Here is a 20,190-nt window from a genome sequence, read left to right on the forward strand (position 1 = left end):
AATGTTAGATTTCTCGATATATGTGTCTTACGAAATTTGTTTCATTATTTTCTACTGTACCTTGCGAAGGAACATTTCGTTGCACTGTTTGGCCGTACTACGCCAATGTCTATGACGATAGCGTGAGTTACCCAGCTTGAGTGTACCCTGTAGATCGGCTGCTTCCTCGACAATGCGACGAATGCATTGATAACGCAAACGATTGCAACGGTGGATCGGCTGTAGGGCGACAACACCATGTTCCGGTTCCGATTCGGCACCGGAACGCACTTGATCCTCATCATCATCGACCCAGGCACTGAGGACACCCTCAACGAAATTGTACAACATTTGTATGTTGGCCTTCATCGGGGCTGAACCGGATGGTGGGGCATGGCTTTCCTCTTTAATCAATTTTCGATTCTGGCAAACCTCTCTAAGTAGGTTCTCACCAAAGTGCACGGTTTTATGACGACGTCGGCGGGAATTTAATGAGGCAGCTGAAGCTGATTTCATAAGTTTACCATTACCATTGGAATGATGGACGACATATGTGGGTAGGGGCAACTGCTGTTGCTGCTGCTGGACCAGAGCTGTATGTGGCTCTAACCAGGCTGTCGATGAGGCATTTGAGTCGCCTCTTTGTAAAGTATTTGGCTGTGAATTACTGCGATGATGATGCTGATGATGCAGTTGCTGCTGTTGTTGCTGCTGATGCTGTTGATGGTGACGCATCGGTGGCGGTGAGGGCAGCGGTTGCATTTCAATATCCAATGGCGCCGGCTCAATGTCATCTAAAGTCAGGGGGGCTGAGCCAACTGAGTTCGAAGGCGATTAAAATCAGCGGCACAGCGTGGCAGTGAATTACATTTGGCGGCATTGAGACATTTACGATTCTGGCAAGCCAACAGCGGTGCACACGACCGACATTCATGGCAAATGACCAAACGGCGTCGTTCCGGAGGTGGAGCTGCTGATGATGATGCAGCTGCTGCAGCTATTACTGTTGCTTGGGGAGGCGGTGGCGGTGGCGTTGCTGTTGTTGAGGGCGTTGTTGGTGCTTCCGAGGAGCCAACTAAATGAGCAGGCACGGCATGCAGCTGGACTTGGGCCAATTGTTGATGCCGCTGCAAATTTACTGATGAAATGGACGAGGTTGTCGCCTGGCACTCTTGGTACCTACAATGCGGATCCGTGCATATGGGCATTAGTGGGCAAGATGGATCGGTGCAGGGTGTGGGCGATGGTGAACGGGGAGCTCGCTCAGCACTCGAGGATTTACGCTTGTGATGGCCACCGCGACGATCCACTGACATGTCGGAGACAGTGGCCGATCTTTGCGTTTGATGGCGCCGCGAACGTTCCCGCTTGGATGAGACATGATCCTTCTTGGCCACATATTGATAGCGTTCTTTATGCGGTTTCGCATAAAGTCTTTCGAGATTGGGTTGCATGGAGGGTTGAACGGTTTGCGAGGATACCCCAGTGCCTCCAGTGACCACTTCACTGGCCGAATGACGCAATTTTCGTTCTCTGGAACGAGGCACAGCATAACCGCTGGGCACGTTAGTCGGCGGTAGAGGCTGTTTGCCCAACGATTGCAGTTTATTCAGCGGATAGGCTATCCAATCGACTGTCTGCTGCAGATGTTGTTGTTGTTGCTGCACTTCCTCCTCACCACTGTGGCCAAGGGAATGTCTTTTGCGATGATACGAGGAGGTAATCTGTTGTTCCTCTTGTGAATTGGATCTAAATGCCTCACCACCACCGCCAGAGCTTCCATTACGACGATGATGCGAGCGCCTGGACGTTGATGACTTTTGTGCTTGGCCACTTATTTGCATTTTTGTTAACCATTCGACAATGTCGGTTTTCAGCAGGGAGAACTCACAGGGACCCGAACTTTGTCGCGATAATGGTTTCTTCAACAGCTCAGATAAAGCCTTGGCATACGCTGAGCTGGTGGCCTCCCGCTTTTGCTCTCTCTTCTTGGGCAAATGCTCAAGTAACCATTCGGGTAGCTCATCCTTCATTACCGTTATCTCGCTGGGACCTGATGAGGTGCGTGGAACGGGTGCCGCAGCGTTGCTTTGTAGCTTTAGCCATTCCATGGTCTCTTCTCTGACCTGTCCGCCCTCGGCTGATCTAGCCGAATGACGTTGCTGGGCCTTGCGATCGAACCATTCTAATTGTTCGGGTGCTTGACGCAAGGCGCTCTTTGGCACGGAGGCAACCTCTTCGGCACTTTTTTGTCGACGTGGCGGCAATTGAGGAGCCCGCGGCTGTTGCTGTTGTTGTTGGTGCTGATGCTGTTGCTGTTTGCGGCGTATACATCGTTGTTCCATGGTTTCTTCATCGCGGGCTCTCACCCGACGGGTGATTTCAAATATATCTCCGTTTATTTGATGATAGAATTTCTCGACCTCAACTCCACGATCGAATTCTTCTTTGGCAGTGGGTGGTTGCTTCTCTGAGATCTTTTTCTTTTTCTCATCACTCTCATCAGAGGAGGCAGTGAGTAAGGCACCAGCACCACCGCCATCGACCACCCAGCTAATGGAACGCTCAGAGGTAACATTTTGCAAGGGTTGCGATGATGACGAAAGTGCTGGTGGTGGAGGTGGAGGAAGTGGTGCTGGGGGTTTCTGATGGTGTTGCTGCTGTTGTTGTTGTTGTTGTTGTTGTAGCAAACGATCGAGGGAACCATGATGGGTTTTAATGGTAGGTCCCAGAGGTCCTTCGCCCAGAGATTGAAGGCGACATTGGGCATTGCATATGCAAACACCGCTGCCACGTTTTTTGCTACCAAAACGAAACAATTGACTGGCTAACTGTGAGACATTTTCACCGAGGCTAATACCCCCAGCGCCACTGCCCCCACCACTCCCTCCTCCTCCTGTAGAGCCATCCCTTCCCGAGGCCGTTGTTGCTGATGTCAGTCGTCCTGGCTGGCAGACGGGCGTAATATCAACAATCACGCAACAGCAATGCAAGGAGAAGGTTTTTTTGGGATCACTGTCGCTGCCGGGACCTCCACTGCCAGCACTTGGAGCAACACTTCCGCCTCCGACTCCTCCTCCGCTTCCTGCGGCACAAGAAACACCACCACCACCACCTCCGCCGCCGCCGCTAGCGTCTCCTCCTCCTCCGCCGCCTCCACTATGACTACCAGTGACTGCTGTTCTGATGCTGCCTGATGCTGCCTCGTTGTTGTTGTTATTATTGTTGATATTGTTGTTGTTGTTGGTAGTGGTGGTAGCGGTGGTGGTGGTGGTGGTCGGGTTAGTTGGTGGTGGTACGCAAAGTTCGCGCTCGTTGCTAAAATGTTGGGCGGCCAGAATGAATTACTGGAACAGCGGCAGCAACTGGTTCTACTAATTACACCAAGGGGCGTTGCCTTTGTCTTCTCCTCTAAACTCCTCCAATGAACTGGTTCAAATTGCGGCTTCCTATAATTCTCGTCGTTTCTTTTTATTGCCATGCATTGGCTTTTTTTTCGGTCTTTCTTTTTGTTATTTGGTTGATTTTTTGTTTGTTTTTGCGTTTTTCGTCGGTTTTGTATTTAATTTATTTATGCACTTTTCGGTTGTGTTTAATATTCATTTGATTAATTAAACTAAAAGCTCATTTTGTGTATTTTGTATTTAGTGTTTGGTTTTGGTTTCGGTTTGCCGTGTTTGCCGTTTGTTTTTGGGCCTAGTCATTTATTATTTTGGCCAACATTCACACACACTTGCACGGACATTCAGGCAGGCAGTCGGACACACACACGCACAGACATACACACGACGTCGATGACGACCACCATTTATCTATAATTAATTATTTTTTTTTTTTGTACTTGTTGCGAGCGACAAAATGAATTCTCTTACTCCCTGTGTACATGTTTATGTATGTGTTTGTGTGTGTGTGTATTTATTTATATATAATTTCTGACTGTATTCTATGGCAGTCGGTCGACGAGAGTGTTTCGACTCTTTGAATTGTGCATCGCAAAAGCAAAAGCATTGAAGCAGAGCAGATTCAAACAGTTACATCAACCGAAGTCATATCAAAATTTAGCCATCTGTGAAAGCATTTTAATTAATTGAACTAATTCCAATCATAATTTATATATTTTTTCTCAATTAGTGTCGGAGTAGCAGCAATGAGGGTCAAAATGTTACGGGGTTATCGTTATTAATTTCATTGTATCCGTTTTTGTATTCATTTATAGTCGATTTCACTGAATTATATAAAACCGTGTAAACTCAAAGTTTTTGGTTCTTAGTTGCCTACGTTTTGAAGCAAATTATGTAAACCTAACCTTAGCGGTTGACAAGATGTCTGTGGCTTTTGCATTGCCTACTTTTTCGGGCAAAAAGAGCATTCTATCTGATGAAGCCAATTAGAGAGTCGGAAAAGTTGTGCAAAACAAAAGTGAGAAACTTCTTAGACACTTGAACTCTACTTAACTTAGAAATTGCTAGAGAAATGTCCAGAATATTAACATTTCAGATGTTAAGGAAAAAAGTTTCCAACTAAAGTTTTCTACTTATGTAAGAGAGGAATTTCAAATCTTTTTTTCGACTGTATCTAACCAAATTGTTGTTTTAAATTTGTCTATAAACTGAAAAATATATAGTCTACAACTAGAAAATCTATTCTATAAGAATCCAAAATTCAAACGTTCGAAAGAGCCTCTTTTTCGTTAAACCGAGTTCACTCAACTTCTTGCCGCTGTCGACAATACAAAAAGTTTAAATGGCTCTAATGGCTTGAAAAATCTCTTCATATCAAGTCGGATTAAATTTAATAAAGGTTTCATTTAAGCTTTAGCTTGCTTTACTTAAGGAAAAAAAACTCTCGTTAACCAGGATTTGTTTAATTATGTTTGTGTGCGGCTTTGTAAAAATCATAAAAACTTTTAGGTAAAAAAATAACAACATTGAACTAATTAAAGGATTTGTTTGTGTAAAAAAAAAAAGAAGAAAAATAGCAAAAACTGACGAATAACCTTCAAATTCATTTCATTTCATTTTGCCTTTTTTGCCAGCCTTTTGTCTGAATATTAGAACAAGGACACACAGAACCCGAAAAAAAGAAAATATAAAGAACAAACACACACACACACACCATACACAGACAGCAACATCAACACCAACAAACATTTGTCTGGTTAGTAGGCTTTTCTTTGGTCTCTCGCTCTCTCTTTAAATTTTTCATATTTATTTTTAAAGTAATGTTTTTGTTGCATCAAGAAGAAGCAAAACAAAAAGAATACTGAGAGAAAAACTTTTCTGTAGCGACTTGTGCACAAATATTTTGTTTGTTATATTGCTAGCATAAATTTTGGCTATCTACACACACACTCACACTATGCTTGTGCGAGCGAAAGAGAGAGAGAGAGAGAGAGAGGGCGAGAGATGTAGATGTGCATATATTTATAAGAGCATACATAAATACTTTTTTTTTTGTCTTGTTGCTGGAGATCCTGGCAGCAAATGCATAAATTTCATGTCTTCTACTCGGTCATGTTTGTGTTTATGCAAAGCAGAAAAAGAAGGCGAGGGCCGAGGAGGTGTGTGTTGTGTGTGTATATATGTATGCATGGGGCAAGCAGGCGAAGGTAGCGCTCAGGGGTGGAGGGTGGAGCTGAGTGCGAAAAAGTTTTTCTGCCTGCTGCCAAAAAGTTTGCTTGTTAAGTGAAAGGATTATATGATCCAGAGAAACTTCAAAAAAAATAAAATAAAATATATATGTATATAAAAAAAAAAAATAGAAATGAGAGAAAAAAAAAAACAGAAAAAAGAAAATATAGTAAGGAAGGAAGGAAAATGGAAGTTTTCCTATTTTTATGTTATGCTTATGCCAACTTATTGTTGTTGTTACTTCTCTATAGAAAATCCTGTACACAACTTTTCTGCCACAACTTTGAGTTTTGTGTTGATAGTTTTTATAGCCTACTTTTTGGCTTCAAGTGGGCGGTCGTGTGTGTGTGTGTGTGTGTGTGTGCGCGAGTGTATGTGTGTGCGAGAGAGAGGCAGAGCTGCGAATTAGTGTGTCTTAGGACAAGAACTTTCGGTTCTTTCCTCCACCTTTGCCCTCCAAACGAGAAACAGCAGCAGGCAGCAGCTTGTCCCGTTTAGATTAGAGTCGTCGATAAGTTAAAGTTTCCCACATACACGCACACACACACGCACACTAAAGTACATTTTGGCCATGTGTGATTGAGATTGAGTGGGAGCAGAAAGAGAGAAGCTCAACTAGTTGGTTTGGTGGTAAAGGTTTTTCCCTCGAAGCATTTGTTTAGCGATTTTCGTTTGATTCGGCCAATAAAGTTAATTTCTATAGAGAAAACTTTTGCCCACTCCATCCATCTTTTGTTCTTCTGCCTTTCATGTCCCTTTCTCCAGCGCTATCTATCTATTTATCTGCACATCTCCCACTGCGTGTTTCATTAAATGACATTTTTATATTGTTTCGATTGTTTGCTGCGAAAAAGTTTAGTAAATTGCAAAGCAACAAAAACAACAACAACAAAAAAGATCGAAAAAGAACAGCAGGACCGAACTTAATGCTGTTGCCGCTTCTTATCTTAGGAGTTCTTTTCCTAGAGTTTCTTTTTATTTTTCTCGGTGAAAGTTAAAGTGCTCTCCCCGTAGTCAAGTGAAATCTCCAGATAAGTAGGCAATGATTTGCGACTACAATTTAGTCTCAAGTATACATATATACCTTAAGTAAATTGTCCCAAAGTCAAACTTAACTTGGATTTTCTGGTGTTGTTTCCCTCCTCTTCTTCACTGCTCCGCTTTGCTCTATTCCAGGCAAAACTTATCAAAAGCGGATGTAGTTTTTGTTAACAAAATTGTTTAGTTGTCTACACGTTTGAAAATTTTGCATTGTTTTTTGTAGGTTTAAGTTGAAAATTGTTTGGATAGTCTAAGGAGAAATCTATGTGAAAAAAAATTAACTTTAACTGAAAATTTGTTGGGTCAGTCATTTATGTTGCATGTATGTATATTGTTTCTGCCCATATAAGTATGCTACACCTAACAATTTAGGGAGGTGAATTGCAAAAAAAAATTAGATTTTTGAAAAGTGTTCAACTTCATAAACATTTCGATTTGATTTATTCTTCAACGCTCCTAAAAAATGTGAGAAATTCACAATTATTTAATTAACTTCATTCAAATAGCTAAAAACTCTATTCTAGGCTGGGAAAATTGGGAAAATATACAAATGAAAATTATTTTATTATTTAGTTAACTGGAATAATCAAAATGTTTATGTCCATTGTCTATCGGTTGTTGTAAAAGACTTTAAATGAGATTTTAGATTTCAATTATTTTGTGAATGGAATGTAAAATAAATACTAGGATTGAGGCACATTATTGCATTTATTAAATTCTTGCTGCTTTTAATTAAGTTGGATAGTTTTGTTAAGTGTCTGGGTAGTGAAATAATTGCACATCTTGCATACAATTATTCGTAAACTGAAACGAATGTGGGGTAAAATTACAGGCAGCAAATGTGTAATTGGGTAACTTAATTGAGCCAAAATTAAGCCATCATTAATGAGATCCTAATTTGAAAACTGAAAACATACGATACAAACCAACATCAACAAGACAGAGTGTAATTATGATGGATGGTTAGATGGTTGGATGGTGATATTTGAGATATCGGAACGAATGCAGAGTTCTGGATAGACTGATTTAAACAACTAAAAAGACTATCAGCCACTGGATACGTACACACTTATTTGGAATAAGGGTTACATTGCAAATTGATCAATTGATATGCAAAATGAAAAATTTTTTGCAATATTGAACAGAAAATTAAATCTATGTGTGTGTGTGTGTGGTTGAATGCCACTAATTTACCTTTATGAAATAAAATGCTGCATTAAAAAGTCTGTTTTGTCTACCTCCTAATGGTCTCCCTCTCTCTATCTCTCTCTTTTTTTCTCTCTGTTTCAGTTTTAGTCTTTTGTTGAAGTTTTCTCTAATCAAAGTTTTATCTTGTATCTGCAGGATGAAATGTGGTTATAAACTAAATTTATAGTCATCATAATCTCATCTTTTATATCAAGTTTTATTCTAATGCCATGGCCCATAAAAGTAGGCAACAGTTTTTCAACTTTCAAACATTTTTAAAGCATGAGAAACTTTTCGTTTTTATGGTTAATAAAAACTGAAAAAGGTTGCAAAATCATCATCAACATCATCAGAAGAAGACAAGAAAGATATGTTTGTAAAAATATGGTAAATTGGTTTATCTAGACTATATAAAAATATATCTCTCCCTTTCTCTTGTTCTCTGTGTGTTCCTCTGTAAATGTTACTTTATTTGTCTGTTGTCTGTCTGTTTCTCTAATCAATTTATCAACTTTTTGCATTTTTGCTCTCACACACACAGACATATGTATGTATGTACATGGGTCACACACCCATAAATATAAATACGTTTAATGGTTGTAACACCGCACACAAACACACACACAAACACACATATATATAGATAAATCTGGCACACCAAATATGTTTCGTTCGTGCTAGCTCGCTTGCTCTCAATTGCTCTCTCTCTTTCTCTCTCTCTGTCTCTCTCTCGATTGCAGGCTTGACGTTGATAATATCCTTGCACATGTATGACGTTGCCAGTGCCACTAAGACTAAGGCCGAATTGCTGCTTATCCTTGCCTTAGTCCTTTCAATATGCCACTCGCTATGATTATTATGATTATTATTATCATTGTTGTTGCTTGTTGATATTTTATTGGCTTTAAACAAACAACAGAAATAACAGGCACAAAAACTCTTACACAGGGCGCCACACACAAACACACACACACACATGCAAAAAAGAAAAAAGTGGCAGAAACTTTTGCTTTTCTTTTGCAACAACAACAATAACAAAAACAAAAACAATGTTCTTTCTTGGCATGAAGGCGAGGCGTATCTTTTTGACTTTAGTTTAGGTTTAGGTTATGTTTTTCTCCATTTTTTTTCTTTCTTTTGCTTTCGTTTTAGCGTTTTTTCTTTTGTTTTTGTTTCTAAATATGTGTGTTAAGTGCTTAGCCGCTGCTGCCAAATCCCCGCGCCCTGCTGGCGGGCCCCTGCTACACTTTTCTACCGCAGCCCGCCCGCCAGTTCAGCCTATGACTGCTTGCTTCTTGCGTTTCGTGTTTTTTTTTTTTTCTTCTTTTTTTTTTTTTTTGTTGGCTTTGGCATTTTTCAACACTTCTTTTGCGCGCGATTGAAATGTCATGTGGAATTTTTCTTCTACTGACATATATTTCGCTTCTTTTTGGGCGTTCTTCGATGTTTGTGTGTCTGTGTGTGTGTGTGCGTGTGTATATATATGTATCTCTGCTGTGTATGTGTGTGTGTGTTTTGTAATTTGATTTCTTTTTGCCGCTCGCTGCCCGCTTCTCATCTCATCATCATCTCATCGAGACTCCCGCAGCTTTAGCTCTCTAATAACACTTGGCCTTTTGCTGACGCACTTTTTCTTGTTCTCGATTTTCTCGCTTTTTTGCCTCTTCTGTGCGCCTCTTGGCTTCCTTTTTGCTTTTGCTATTTATTTATATTTCATTGTTTAACTTTCACCCATAATTTTGTTTATCTTATTTTTGTTTCGTTGAATGTTGGTTGACAATACAAAAAAAAAGGACAACCACAAAAAAAAAGAAGTATATTTTCTATTTTGATCATCTCTTCGCACTTTGGTTTAGTTTTGGTTTTCGATGCTGATACTACTTTTATGCGGGGAGTTGTTGTATTTGTGTACTTGTTTTTTTTTTTTTTGCTTTGCTTTTTTCAAAAAATTTTCTTCGTTTTCGTTTTGCTTTTATGGATTGAAGCTCGAGCTAGCGCACAGTTCGCAACGACGTTCCCGTTGTGACTGATTTTCACCACTCACAAGTTGGAGCCTGTAAGCATGCAACACCAAGCCAAGAACCAACCGAACGGGAAAGAGAGAGCCGATGAGGGACAAAGAGAGAGGGAGACGAAATTTGGCTAGCATCTGTGTCTCTGTCTGTATGTGAGTGTGTTTGCGTGCGAGAGAAATTCCAGCAGTTGTTAAGTTGTTGTTAGCATTGTGTATGTGTGTGTGTACAGCAGCAGCAAACGAAAGCAGGTCGTTTTTTTTAGACATCCTTTCGGGTAAGCTTCGCAATGCTTCGTGCAGCATCGTGTTGTATCGGCTTTGTACGATGTGTCGGCTTTGCCTCTCGTAATTCCAGTTTAAAAATTGTTTATAACTGTTTCGTTTCGCAGGAGGCTTCGCCTTTATTTACGTAATCAGCAAAATCAGCAAAAAGCTTTCATGTTCTCGTTGTAGTTCGCTCTCTTTTGCCCCTCTCTCTCTCCCACTGTCGCTCTCTCTTTGCCTTTGGCTTAGTCACATGAGCACAGCAGGAGGCGTTAAGGTGAAAAGCTTTCGGCTTTTGAAAAGCTTTTCTGTCATTTTATACTCTTTGAAAACAAGTAAAGAGAAGAAAAGAGATGGATATATAGTGTAAGAGAGAGAGAGCGAGCGACAACATTGACGACGTCATCAAAAACCAAAATGCAGTTATAATGCACCTCTGTCAGTTGTGGACCTGGGCGCGTTCTTTGCACGAGATGTTAGGATGGGGTGCGTGGCATGGCTTGGCATGGTGGGGCACAGGGCACACCGAAGTTCAACCATATCTCGCACAAATCTCCAAGGTGTTTAGTCAACAACAATAACACTAACAACAACACTAACATTACATTATTGAGCTGTTGTTGTCGTAGTACTCGTTGCTGTCGCTGTTGTTTTTGTTGTTATTGTTGCCTGTAGCTAAAGTTATGTGCGGTAGGTCGGTCGCTGGTAAAATTAAATTTATTCATTGTTGTCTTTCGGTTAGTAGCAGCAACAACAACAACAACAACACCAACAGCATTAGCAGCAGCAGCAGCAGCTGTCTCTGTGGCTCTTTTTGGCTCTGGGGCGTATTAAAGCTTTTACAAATCGTAAGCATAATTTATTTTGTTACAACTTTCGAAGGCTTCCAAGGCGGCCGCCTGTTCTTTATGCTGATGCTGCTGCTGCTCCTGCTTGAGACATTTTGCTTAGGCATTGTGGTCTTTGGGATTAGGTTTTCTGGTTGTTGGGTAGTAAGTAAGTAAGTACATATAATAGAATGAAGAATAGACTGAATAGGCAAAGTTTTTTTTTTCTTGCCTTTTCTTTCCTTTCTGTTTTTTTTTTTTCGGGATTAATTTGTAATAGCTTCGTTGTGGGGTGATGACATGGGGCATGAACTTTTATGCGGCTCTTACTCTCTATTCCTGCAAGTGATTGAAAGGCCAACCTCCCCGCATAGTAGCCCTCTGCCTGTAGCCTGTTGGGGGTACGTACACGACATAAAACACAACAATTTTTGTATACAATTTGTAGGCTTTGTAACGCGACTAGGTCACACTTTCAATAGTCTGAGGTCTGGGGCCTGGGGTCTGGTCTGGTCTGGTCCGGCAGGATTTTCAAATTTTTACTCTAGCGAGTTAATAAAAATCTGTTCCTATGGCAGCTATTTAATGAACTTAAACGTTTTCTATAGACTGCAGCAAAACCATTCATAAACAGAGACCATACATACCTATTTGTTTATCATGAATCTTTGATGAATTTTGACAAACAACATGAAAATAATTGTAATATACTTAGTCTACTTGGCCTGTGTATTAGGTCTAACCAATGAGAGATAGTTTTTTTGATTCAGCAAATAAATGCAAACTAACAGACACGATCTTATCAATATGGCCAACACATTTCTACGACTATGGGCAATGCAGTTGTAGAAACAAAAGAATAAAAATTGTGGGGACTTTATTTAGCAGAGTGAAAAGTTTTTAAGACTTCAAAAATTTAAAAACAAGAATGTCCAGCCATTAACAAAGACGACTCGCTTAGTTACAATCCGAATCTGAAGCACAAGTTTTAATATTGCTTTTGTTCACTTCAAAGATAGAATGAAAGAAACGTAAAAACTTTGCAAAAACTATTAAGAAACAAAAGAAGTCTCTGAGGTAGTCACTTATCGGCCACTATATAAATATTTTGCTTTGACGACTTGTTATTAAAGGGTGAAGACTTGTAAAGTTCGCTGCAACTAAATAATTAATTAGCAGATTGATAAGACGGTGAGTCGTTTGACTGCATTACCTTTGACTTCTCAATCGTTAGGATAAGTAATAAGGAATTATTTTCTTCCCATTGCATAAAGTAAATTTGAAATTATTGCAATAAATTTCAATTTCCTTCATGTTGAGTTGTTTAATTAATGTCTTATGAATTTCTATTTATTATTTGCTTAAATTACATTTAATACGCAAAGAAAATAAACTAACATTATTGCATGCGCAGAAAAGTAGGCTACAATTATTTGTCTAATGCCTTAATTCGACTCAATATTTTGATAATTTCTCACTTCTCTGCCTCTCTCTCTCTCTCTTCCATTCTGTCTCTCTTACACACACACACGCTCGCTACTTCTCACTGTCTTTCTTTTATTTGTTGAAGCGCTCCAGACATCAAATCAAACATTCCACACAAATTATCTCATAAAGTCAACACCGTCAAAAATGTCTCACTTCACCCCTAGCCGTTGCTGCTTCGGCACCGTCCCCTTGTCGCTCCCCCCAAGGGCAATCACAGGCACCAAAAATGAAAAAAAAAAAAAACAGAAAAGGAAAACAGAAAACGAAGCTTAAATCATGCTCTGAAATAAGTCACATGGCGCGCCACGCCCACGCACAGACACACACACATACATAACAGACACACACGAACGAATCGTAAAATATAACGCATACGCAGCATTGGCCCATTTAACCCTCCCTCCTTGATGTCGTCGTTGCTGCCGCCGTCGCCGCCGCCCCCTCAACGCATATATAAATATTATGCTTGCAATAAGAAAATAGCTTGAAAATATGTTAATAATGAGAGGAAAACGCAGAATATTCTCTCTGTACGTATATATAAATATATGGTACATCTAGGCTAGGCGATGCAGTAAACTATAAAAAACAAACGAGGAAAAAGAAATACTATATATATGTTCATATATATAAATATATATGTATATGTATGGAATAAAAAAAAGGAAAAAACTCAAGTCGGTCAAGGACACTGCAGAAACTGCGGCTGCCACCAAATTGCCTTTAAATATAATTATTTTTCCTTTTATGCGTTTCAGTGACAGGCAGCAGGCAGGCAAGCAGCAAAGACCGAAGGACCAAAAAGGATTCCTGAGGCCTAGTCTCTGTTAGAGACATTTAAATTTAGCCTACACACACACACAGAAACAGAGATGGAAATATAGAGATAGCGGGAGCGGGTAAAGAAAGACGGTATGTAAAGTCACACACACACATACATATATATATATATATATATATAACGCATCCTTTTTTGTTCTCTCCCGCTCACTCTCTCTCTCTCATTACTCGGCAAGGCAGATAAGACAAAAACTCAGTTTTATGACGTCAGTAAAGCATTTTAGGCTCCCCTATCCTGCCCGCATTCTTCATCCCTCCACAGCATCCTACACACGCACGCACACAAAGAGAGGGAGCGAGTGAGCAAGCGAGCAGACGATAGAGAGAGAGCAAGTAATCGAGATAAGTTTCTCTTTGGTTTTCCTCCGATTTGGCTTAGTTCTCTTCCTTTTTGGCATGTAGCCCCCCCCCCTCATCACGCGCCACCCGCTTACAACTTTCACCTCACTCCGCTCCATCTATTACCATAAAATCAAATCACAACAATAACCATAACCATATAGCAAAGATTTAATAACTGTGATTGGAATTTGAAAAATGAATTTCAGACACAACCAAAAGAGACAGCAAGCGAGCAACAGAGAAAACGAATGATGGAGACATAAGAGAAGAGTAGGAGACCTACTATATACATATATATACATACATATGTATGTATGTGTATATGTATATGTAGGTATTATGTTTAGGTGGGGGAGCAATATTTGTCTTTATTTCAGTTTATTTACGTGGGTTATTTAATGGATTTTTACTTGGAATATTTTTTTTCCTTTTTGGTGGCATTGAATTTCCTGTATTTGTGAAAAGTTTTGCTTCCCCCATCCACCAACCATCGCAACCCACATTCCCACAGTTTTTCCTTACTTTTTCAGCGGTTTTCTTTTTTTTTTGTTTTTGGCAAATATTGAAAATGTAATTGAAACGCAGAGAGTTTTACGATTATTATTTCTTCTTTCTTGTTTTGTGGTTTATGTTTTGAAATAAAGTATCGCAAAAAAAAAAACAAAAACACGCACACACACACACACAAAACAAAACAAATAGCATTATGGCGGGAAAATTGAGGGAGCACAGCAGCAACAACAACAACCACAACATTATTTATTTCTATTTTCACCTTGAAATCATCTTGAAAAGCCATAACTTTCTGGCATCAAATATCAAATAGATTTGAAATGAAATTCGGTCTCATCCAAAAAATTATTTGATACTTCGTTGTTAAGTTACTTTTATTGATATCAATTAATATTTATGAACAACATTGTTTAAAAGTGTGACCAACGAAAAAGTTACGCAGAATTCAACAAACAGAAAAACTTGAGAATAGTTCTTGAAAGTCAAGTAACATAAGTCATACATACTCGAAGGAGAGACTTATCTTGATTGTGCCTAATCATTTCACCTAAAAAGTCTTGAGTAAGTTATCTGAAATCAATCCCTCTAATTGTTATCTCAGTCAGCTGTGATTCAGCGAATCGTTGGAGACGGATTGTTGACGGGAGAGTGACATGTACAATCGTTTCTTATATGGGCATGTGATGGAATGCCGATGATTGTCTGTGGGAATTGCTTTCGAATCTCAATCTCACTCTTTACAACATTGAGGCTAAAAAAAAATAAAAATTGTAAGACTTATCTAAATAGATTTTAGATTGCTGCTTTAAGTGCCTCTGTCTGCATAGAACATTTGCTATAATTTGCTATTTTTTATAATTTCCGGCTTGGAGATGGCCTATACTGGAGCTTAATTTCCGCTATCTTTTGTGTTGGTGTTGCAACATAAAATCTATCTACTTGCCACCCTCCTGAAACCACCTTCACCTCCACAATCCCCTCCGTCACTCCACACTCTCTATAATTATCAAACTCTGGTTATTGTTGTTGCCTCAATTCGATTTGGATGTCAAATCATTTTGTTTACTTGATGCGCGGCTACCATTTTTTCGCCAGGAGGCCAAAAGAGATGAAGGCCGAGACGGAAGAGAAAAAAAAGTAAGAAACAAAGTAGAGAAGAGGACTAAGACGGCGAGAGAGTAAAAGAGAAAACGGGAAGGGGGGACAGAGTACAGTTTCTAGGCCAAAGCTTTCTCTCTGTAACTGGGCAAAAAAGCCGAAAGCGTAAATGCCACCAGGCGGCTGGCAGCAAGCAGCAGCCAACATTCTCCTCCTCCATGCAGCCTTTGACAGGCAACATTCGCTTGTCCATGTCCAGTTTTCGTTGCTGCTGTTGTTGTTGTTGTTTGGAGGCAACAACACAACAAAAAAAAGCTTTTTTTGGCGGTTGGCGGCATTAAGTATAGCCAACTCGCCAGAGCGACAAAGAGAGTGAGGCAAGAGCGAGAGCCAAAGTGTGGCAGAGCAAGAGAGAGACAGAGTGTGAGAGAGTCAGACGAAGTGTTTTGAAATCCAATTACCAAGGCAAATTTAATTTGTTGCTTGCACTCGAGAAAAAAGTTTCCCTTCTCTGAATCTGATAGGCTATGAAAATTGTTGTTTAGTCTCCGGCAATAAAGCCAGCTGGCCGGAGCACGACGCCAGAATAAGAGTGGTGGCGGTGATTTGAGCGGGTGCGGGCTAGAAGTGAGGGGTCAGGTGTTCCCTGTATTTTTTTCTGCTGTTTTTGATGGGGGCGAAGCGTAACGGTGGCTAGAGGTATCATCAAGTGGTCAGAGTGGCGGCGACCCCAAAGCAAAAAGTTTAATTTGAAAAAGGTTTTCTCTTTTTGCCTCTCCCTTTCTCCCTCTCACACACACTTTCTCATTCTCTATATCTACATCTTTAACTGTCTCTGTCTATCTTGCTCGCTCCCTGTTGTTGTGTGGAAATGGTTTATTTTTATTAAAAAAATTTTCATTTTTGTTTTCACGCCTTTAGGTGTTGAATTATGACTAAAGTTGTTAACAAATAAAATAAAATAAAATAAAAAAACACAACAAAGTGGTGAGTTGTGGTGAGAAATGTGTGGGGCCAGCTGCTGGTTACTTCGACTTTAAGAAATTAAGCAACTAGAAAACTTCTACGTTTGATACATATGACATATTTAAGTCTCTAATTACCTTTAAGACAGTCTTCATTGATCTATCCCATTTCAGCTTCATTTCTATCTCATTCTAATCTAAGACTTGAGTTTTAAAGTTTCTAAATTTATTTTCAGCTTAATATCTAACTTCTTCTATTTACATATATCATACCCATCTATTAATCTGTCCAACTAATTTGCTTTACTATCAATCCCTTTTTTTGAATCCCTTTTCATCTTTTGATCTAATTTCATGTGTCTTATCTTATCTTCTTAGCTTTCTTCATCTAATGTGTCTACCTTTACGTACATATGCAATCCTATTCGTCCTCATCGGTTTGTCAGCTGTCTGAAATTGTGTGCTATGTCTATAATTATTATTTATCTCTAGCTTTTTTATTTGTGACCATTTTTCTTTCATCTTTATCGTTATATTCTCATTATCATCATTTCCATCTATTTAATCGTCTTTCTCATTCTCATATTCGTATCCATCTTCGTTTTCATTTTTGTATTCACATTCTTATCCTTTCATATCTATAAATTCGTTCATATTGGCATTCGCAGCAATCTAACCAGTGGGCCAACTGGCACTACAACTTAGTCTCCTTTTTTTTCGTTGTGGATGTTGTGTGCGTGTGTGTGTGTGTTGTTGGCTTTTATTGTTGTCGATTATTGTTGAGAGTTTTGTATGCCCCACCACCAATACCACCATCATCAGCACTACCGCCGCCAATACCACACGACCATCACACCAGCCAGCCACGTTGAGCTGCGGCAATGGCGGCATCAGCCATATTTGCTTTGCTATTTGTGTGTTTGCTTCGTTTTTCCTTATTTTTTTTTTTTTTTTTTTGCTCTCTTTTCTTCCTGCCTCTTTATCGCTTCTTTTTTGCCATTTGTATTCAAGTATCGGTTACACTAGGAGAAATATACTGCAACTTTTTTGAAGTGTTGCCTTTTAATATTCAACATTAAGTCACTTGATTGTTGTGTCTTTGTGCGTAGAAACTTTTTGCGGTGATTAAATTGATTCCCTTGAGCAACAAATTAAGCCTACTTGAACCTTTTTCCGATCCCCCCAGAGAGTGATAGAGAGTTGCATGGTTAGAAGAAACCTTTTTCCCGCCTTTCTCAGTGTGTTTTGTATCGTTCTCCGTGTATATGTATTGCCAGCTGCTGCTGCTGCTCGTGCTGCTGTTGCCATCTAATTGTTGGCAATGTGAAAACTGAGTAGTTTGTCTATAAAGCTAAAGCTAGCTACTGTCTATGTCTATGCTTCTGTCTGTGATTGTGTGTCTCTGTTCTCTCTGTCAGTTTGTGTGTGTGTGTGTGTGTGTGTTACTGATGCTGTCTCTGCAGGCAAATAACAATTGCTCCACTGACAGCAGCCGCAACTCTGACCTCTCTGGCGCGTCGTGGAAACTTGGGACATGGGACTCCCCTTGGCGTTTTGACCAGCACGAAATGCCTCGTGCAACTTGAAACTTAACTGAGAACTGGACCCAAAACCGTTCACAGACAGACGGACTCTAGGCGGGACGGGGCGTGGCTGACTGGGCTGTACAATGGGCCATAATTTCAGAGAAAGAGATAGAAAATAAAAAAAGGAACGAAAAAAAATAGAAAAGCAAACCCGAGACTGGCCGCTTAAGCACAATGCTCTACTAAATTACAGTTAATGTTTATTTCTTTGCCAGCGCAGGAGGTCAGAAGAGAGAAGCGTAGTGGGAAGGTTGGCACGGGCGGGGTTCAATGGAATAGGGTAGCTTCAAGTGGAGTCACATCGGCTTCCCATTGCCTTGGCTTTGTTTACTTTTCTAATCTCTTTCTCCTTGTTGTGTCTGTCTCTCTCAAACCGGTTCTCTCTCTCTCTCCCTCTCTCTATTTGAGTCTGTCTGTCTGTTTGTTCTGGTTTTTTTGTTGCCACTGCATTTTGATTGTATCTTTGACTGCTGCTGGATTTTAGTTTTAGCTCTTTTGTTTTATTTTGCTTCTTCCTTGAAATGCGGACAATGGTTTATTGAGTTATAGCTTGCATGCGGATATCCGCCCCTCCTATCCCTATCTTTATCTAACTTACTGACTCTCTTTCTGTCAGTGCCCCTTACCGCTGTCTCAGTCTTTATCCACCGATTGCCATGCTCTATCTTCCTTTCTTTTGCTCTTTGTCTGACCGTTAAGGTGTCTCCTCGTTGCTTTTGGCTTATACCAAACTAACTGACTATAAATTAGAAGCAACAAACAAGATTTTCCCGTGCCTCATAAATTTCATTTCAGTTCAATATAGCCAATTCCAATTTTCCACTATATATGTATGTATACCCTTTCTTTCTTTCGAGTCTAATGAAACATGTCGAACAGAAAGTCTATGATTATTTTAATCTTTAAATTAACTAAATGTGTAAAAAGAAATAAATGAAGTATTCTGTGTATGCCACTTCAAATATTTGAAAAGTCCTTTAAGTTTTAAGACCCAGAAAATAATAATATCCAAGCTGTAGCAAGGATATTTTATATTCGTTGCAGTTTTCTAGACATTATTATTACTGCAAACTGTACTTACCCTTTTTGTGTAGTTTATATCAGTTTTAAATTAAAAATGTTTTCATATCGAAACTTACCTGTAGAACGGATAGCAAGAAAGAAAGAAATAGAGAGAAAAAGAAATATTTTTAGTTTAGTTATTTGAATGTAATTTGAATATGTAAATATTGGTATTAATTTAAATATTTTATTAAACAAATGATGTGACATGATACGAAATGATGCTCTCTCTCTCTCTCTCCCTCTCTCTACAATTCGATGACAAACCGAAATTGAACAAAAATTGCAATCCCAACCAAAAGTTATGCAAATTTAATTATCATTGAACAAATCTCTAGCTCATTCGTCAGTTCTCAATGCTCTGACTATAAAATGCCCAAAAAAGTAGGCAATGAAATTTGCTGCAAAATATTACTCATACGTAGATGGAAAATTCTGTGTTTTGAAATTTGATTTAATGCATTTTGGATTTTTTGGCATTTTGTTTTATTGCTGAATATATTGTCTGTCTTCTCTGTGACATTTAATATCAATAGGAATTAAGTAATAAACTAGACTCAAATTTAATAAGGGATTTAACTAGTTTTCCTAACAAAATGTACAAGTTTTACGATGTTGACAAAATCATATAACCAAGTAATTGAGAGGCTTTAGGCTAGAGACTTATTACGATACAATTTGCAACAACCTTTAAATGACTGAAGCATCATTAATTTTCTATTAATTGTCTATAATCAACCTTCTATTTTCCTTTGTTTTGCGTTTGTATGGAGTTCTTCGTTGAATAAAGGAAAATCTATCAGCCATTTTATTGACCAATTGTTTGCCAAGGCTACTTAGCTAACAAATTTGCTAAAATTAAATGGAATTATCAATCAGTTTAAAGTGCAATTGTTTGGCAGCAGTTTTATTTTGGCTTTTGATTTCTTTTGAAATTAATTTCTAGTCATTTCTTTTTTGCCATCTGCCTTTTGGCTCATTAAGAAGTTTTTCATTCGTTCTCTTTTTTTTTCGTGTCAGAAGGGGGCATTTCTCAATTTCAAACAACTTAATTCAGCAACTTAAGAGGCTAATCTTAATTGTGTCCAGCCAAAGAACCCCAAAAGGAACAATCACAACACAATTGGCATTCAAGTTTTATGCCGCGCTTCATTCCGTTCCCACTCCCTCTCTAAGCCAATTTAGTTGATGACTTTTTTGACAGCATAAAACACCTCTGAAAAGCGAGAGGCAGGCACGCACACACATACAGCAGTGGAGGGGATGGGAAAAATGTGTAAAAATGTAGTTGTAACATTTAATTATATTCATATCTTTAGCTTACAAGTAATCCGAAAGAGACACACAGAGCAA

General features: G+C 39.2%; 2 protein-coding genes across 13 annotated transcripts in view; both read right to left on the reverse strand.

Moving 5' to 3' along the window:
- The window catches only part of sif (still life), a 101,891-nt gene that overhangs the window by 61,978 nt on the left and 19,723 nt on the right, over positions 1 to 20,190 (reverse strand). The window lies entirely within an intron of this gene.
- LOC137574327 (protein still life, isoforms C/SIF type 2-like) lies at positions 642 to 3,323 on the reverse strand. Its single transcript, XM_068286603.1, has one exon. It carries the CDS (start codon positions 2,322 to 2,324, stop codon positions 780 to 782), a length of 1,545 nt encoding a protein of 514 aa, XP_068142704.1. The 5' UTR covers positions 2,325 to 3,323; the 3' UTR covers positions 642 to 779.

Source organism: Drosophila tropicalis, unplaced genomic scaffold (genome assembly GCF_018151085.1).
Source record: "Drosophila tropicalis isolate 14030-0801.00 unplaced genomic scaffold, ASM1815108v1 contig_443, whole genome shotgun sequence".
Classification (NCBI taxonomy): domain Eukaryota; kingdom Metazoa; phylum Arthropoda; class Insecta; order Diptera; family Drosophilidae; genus Drosophila; species Drosophila tropicalis.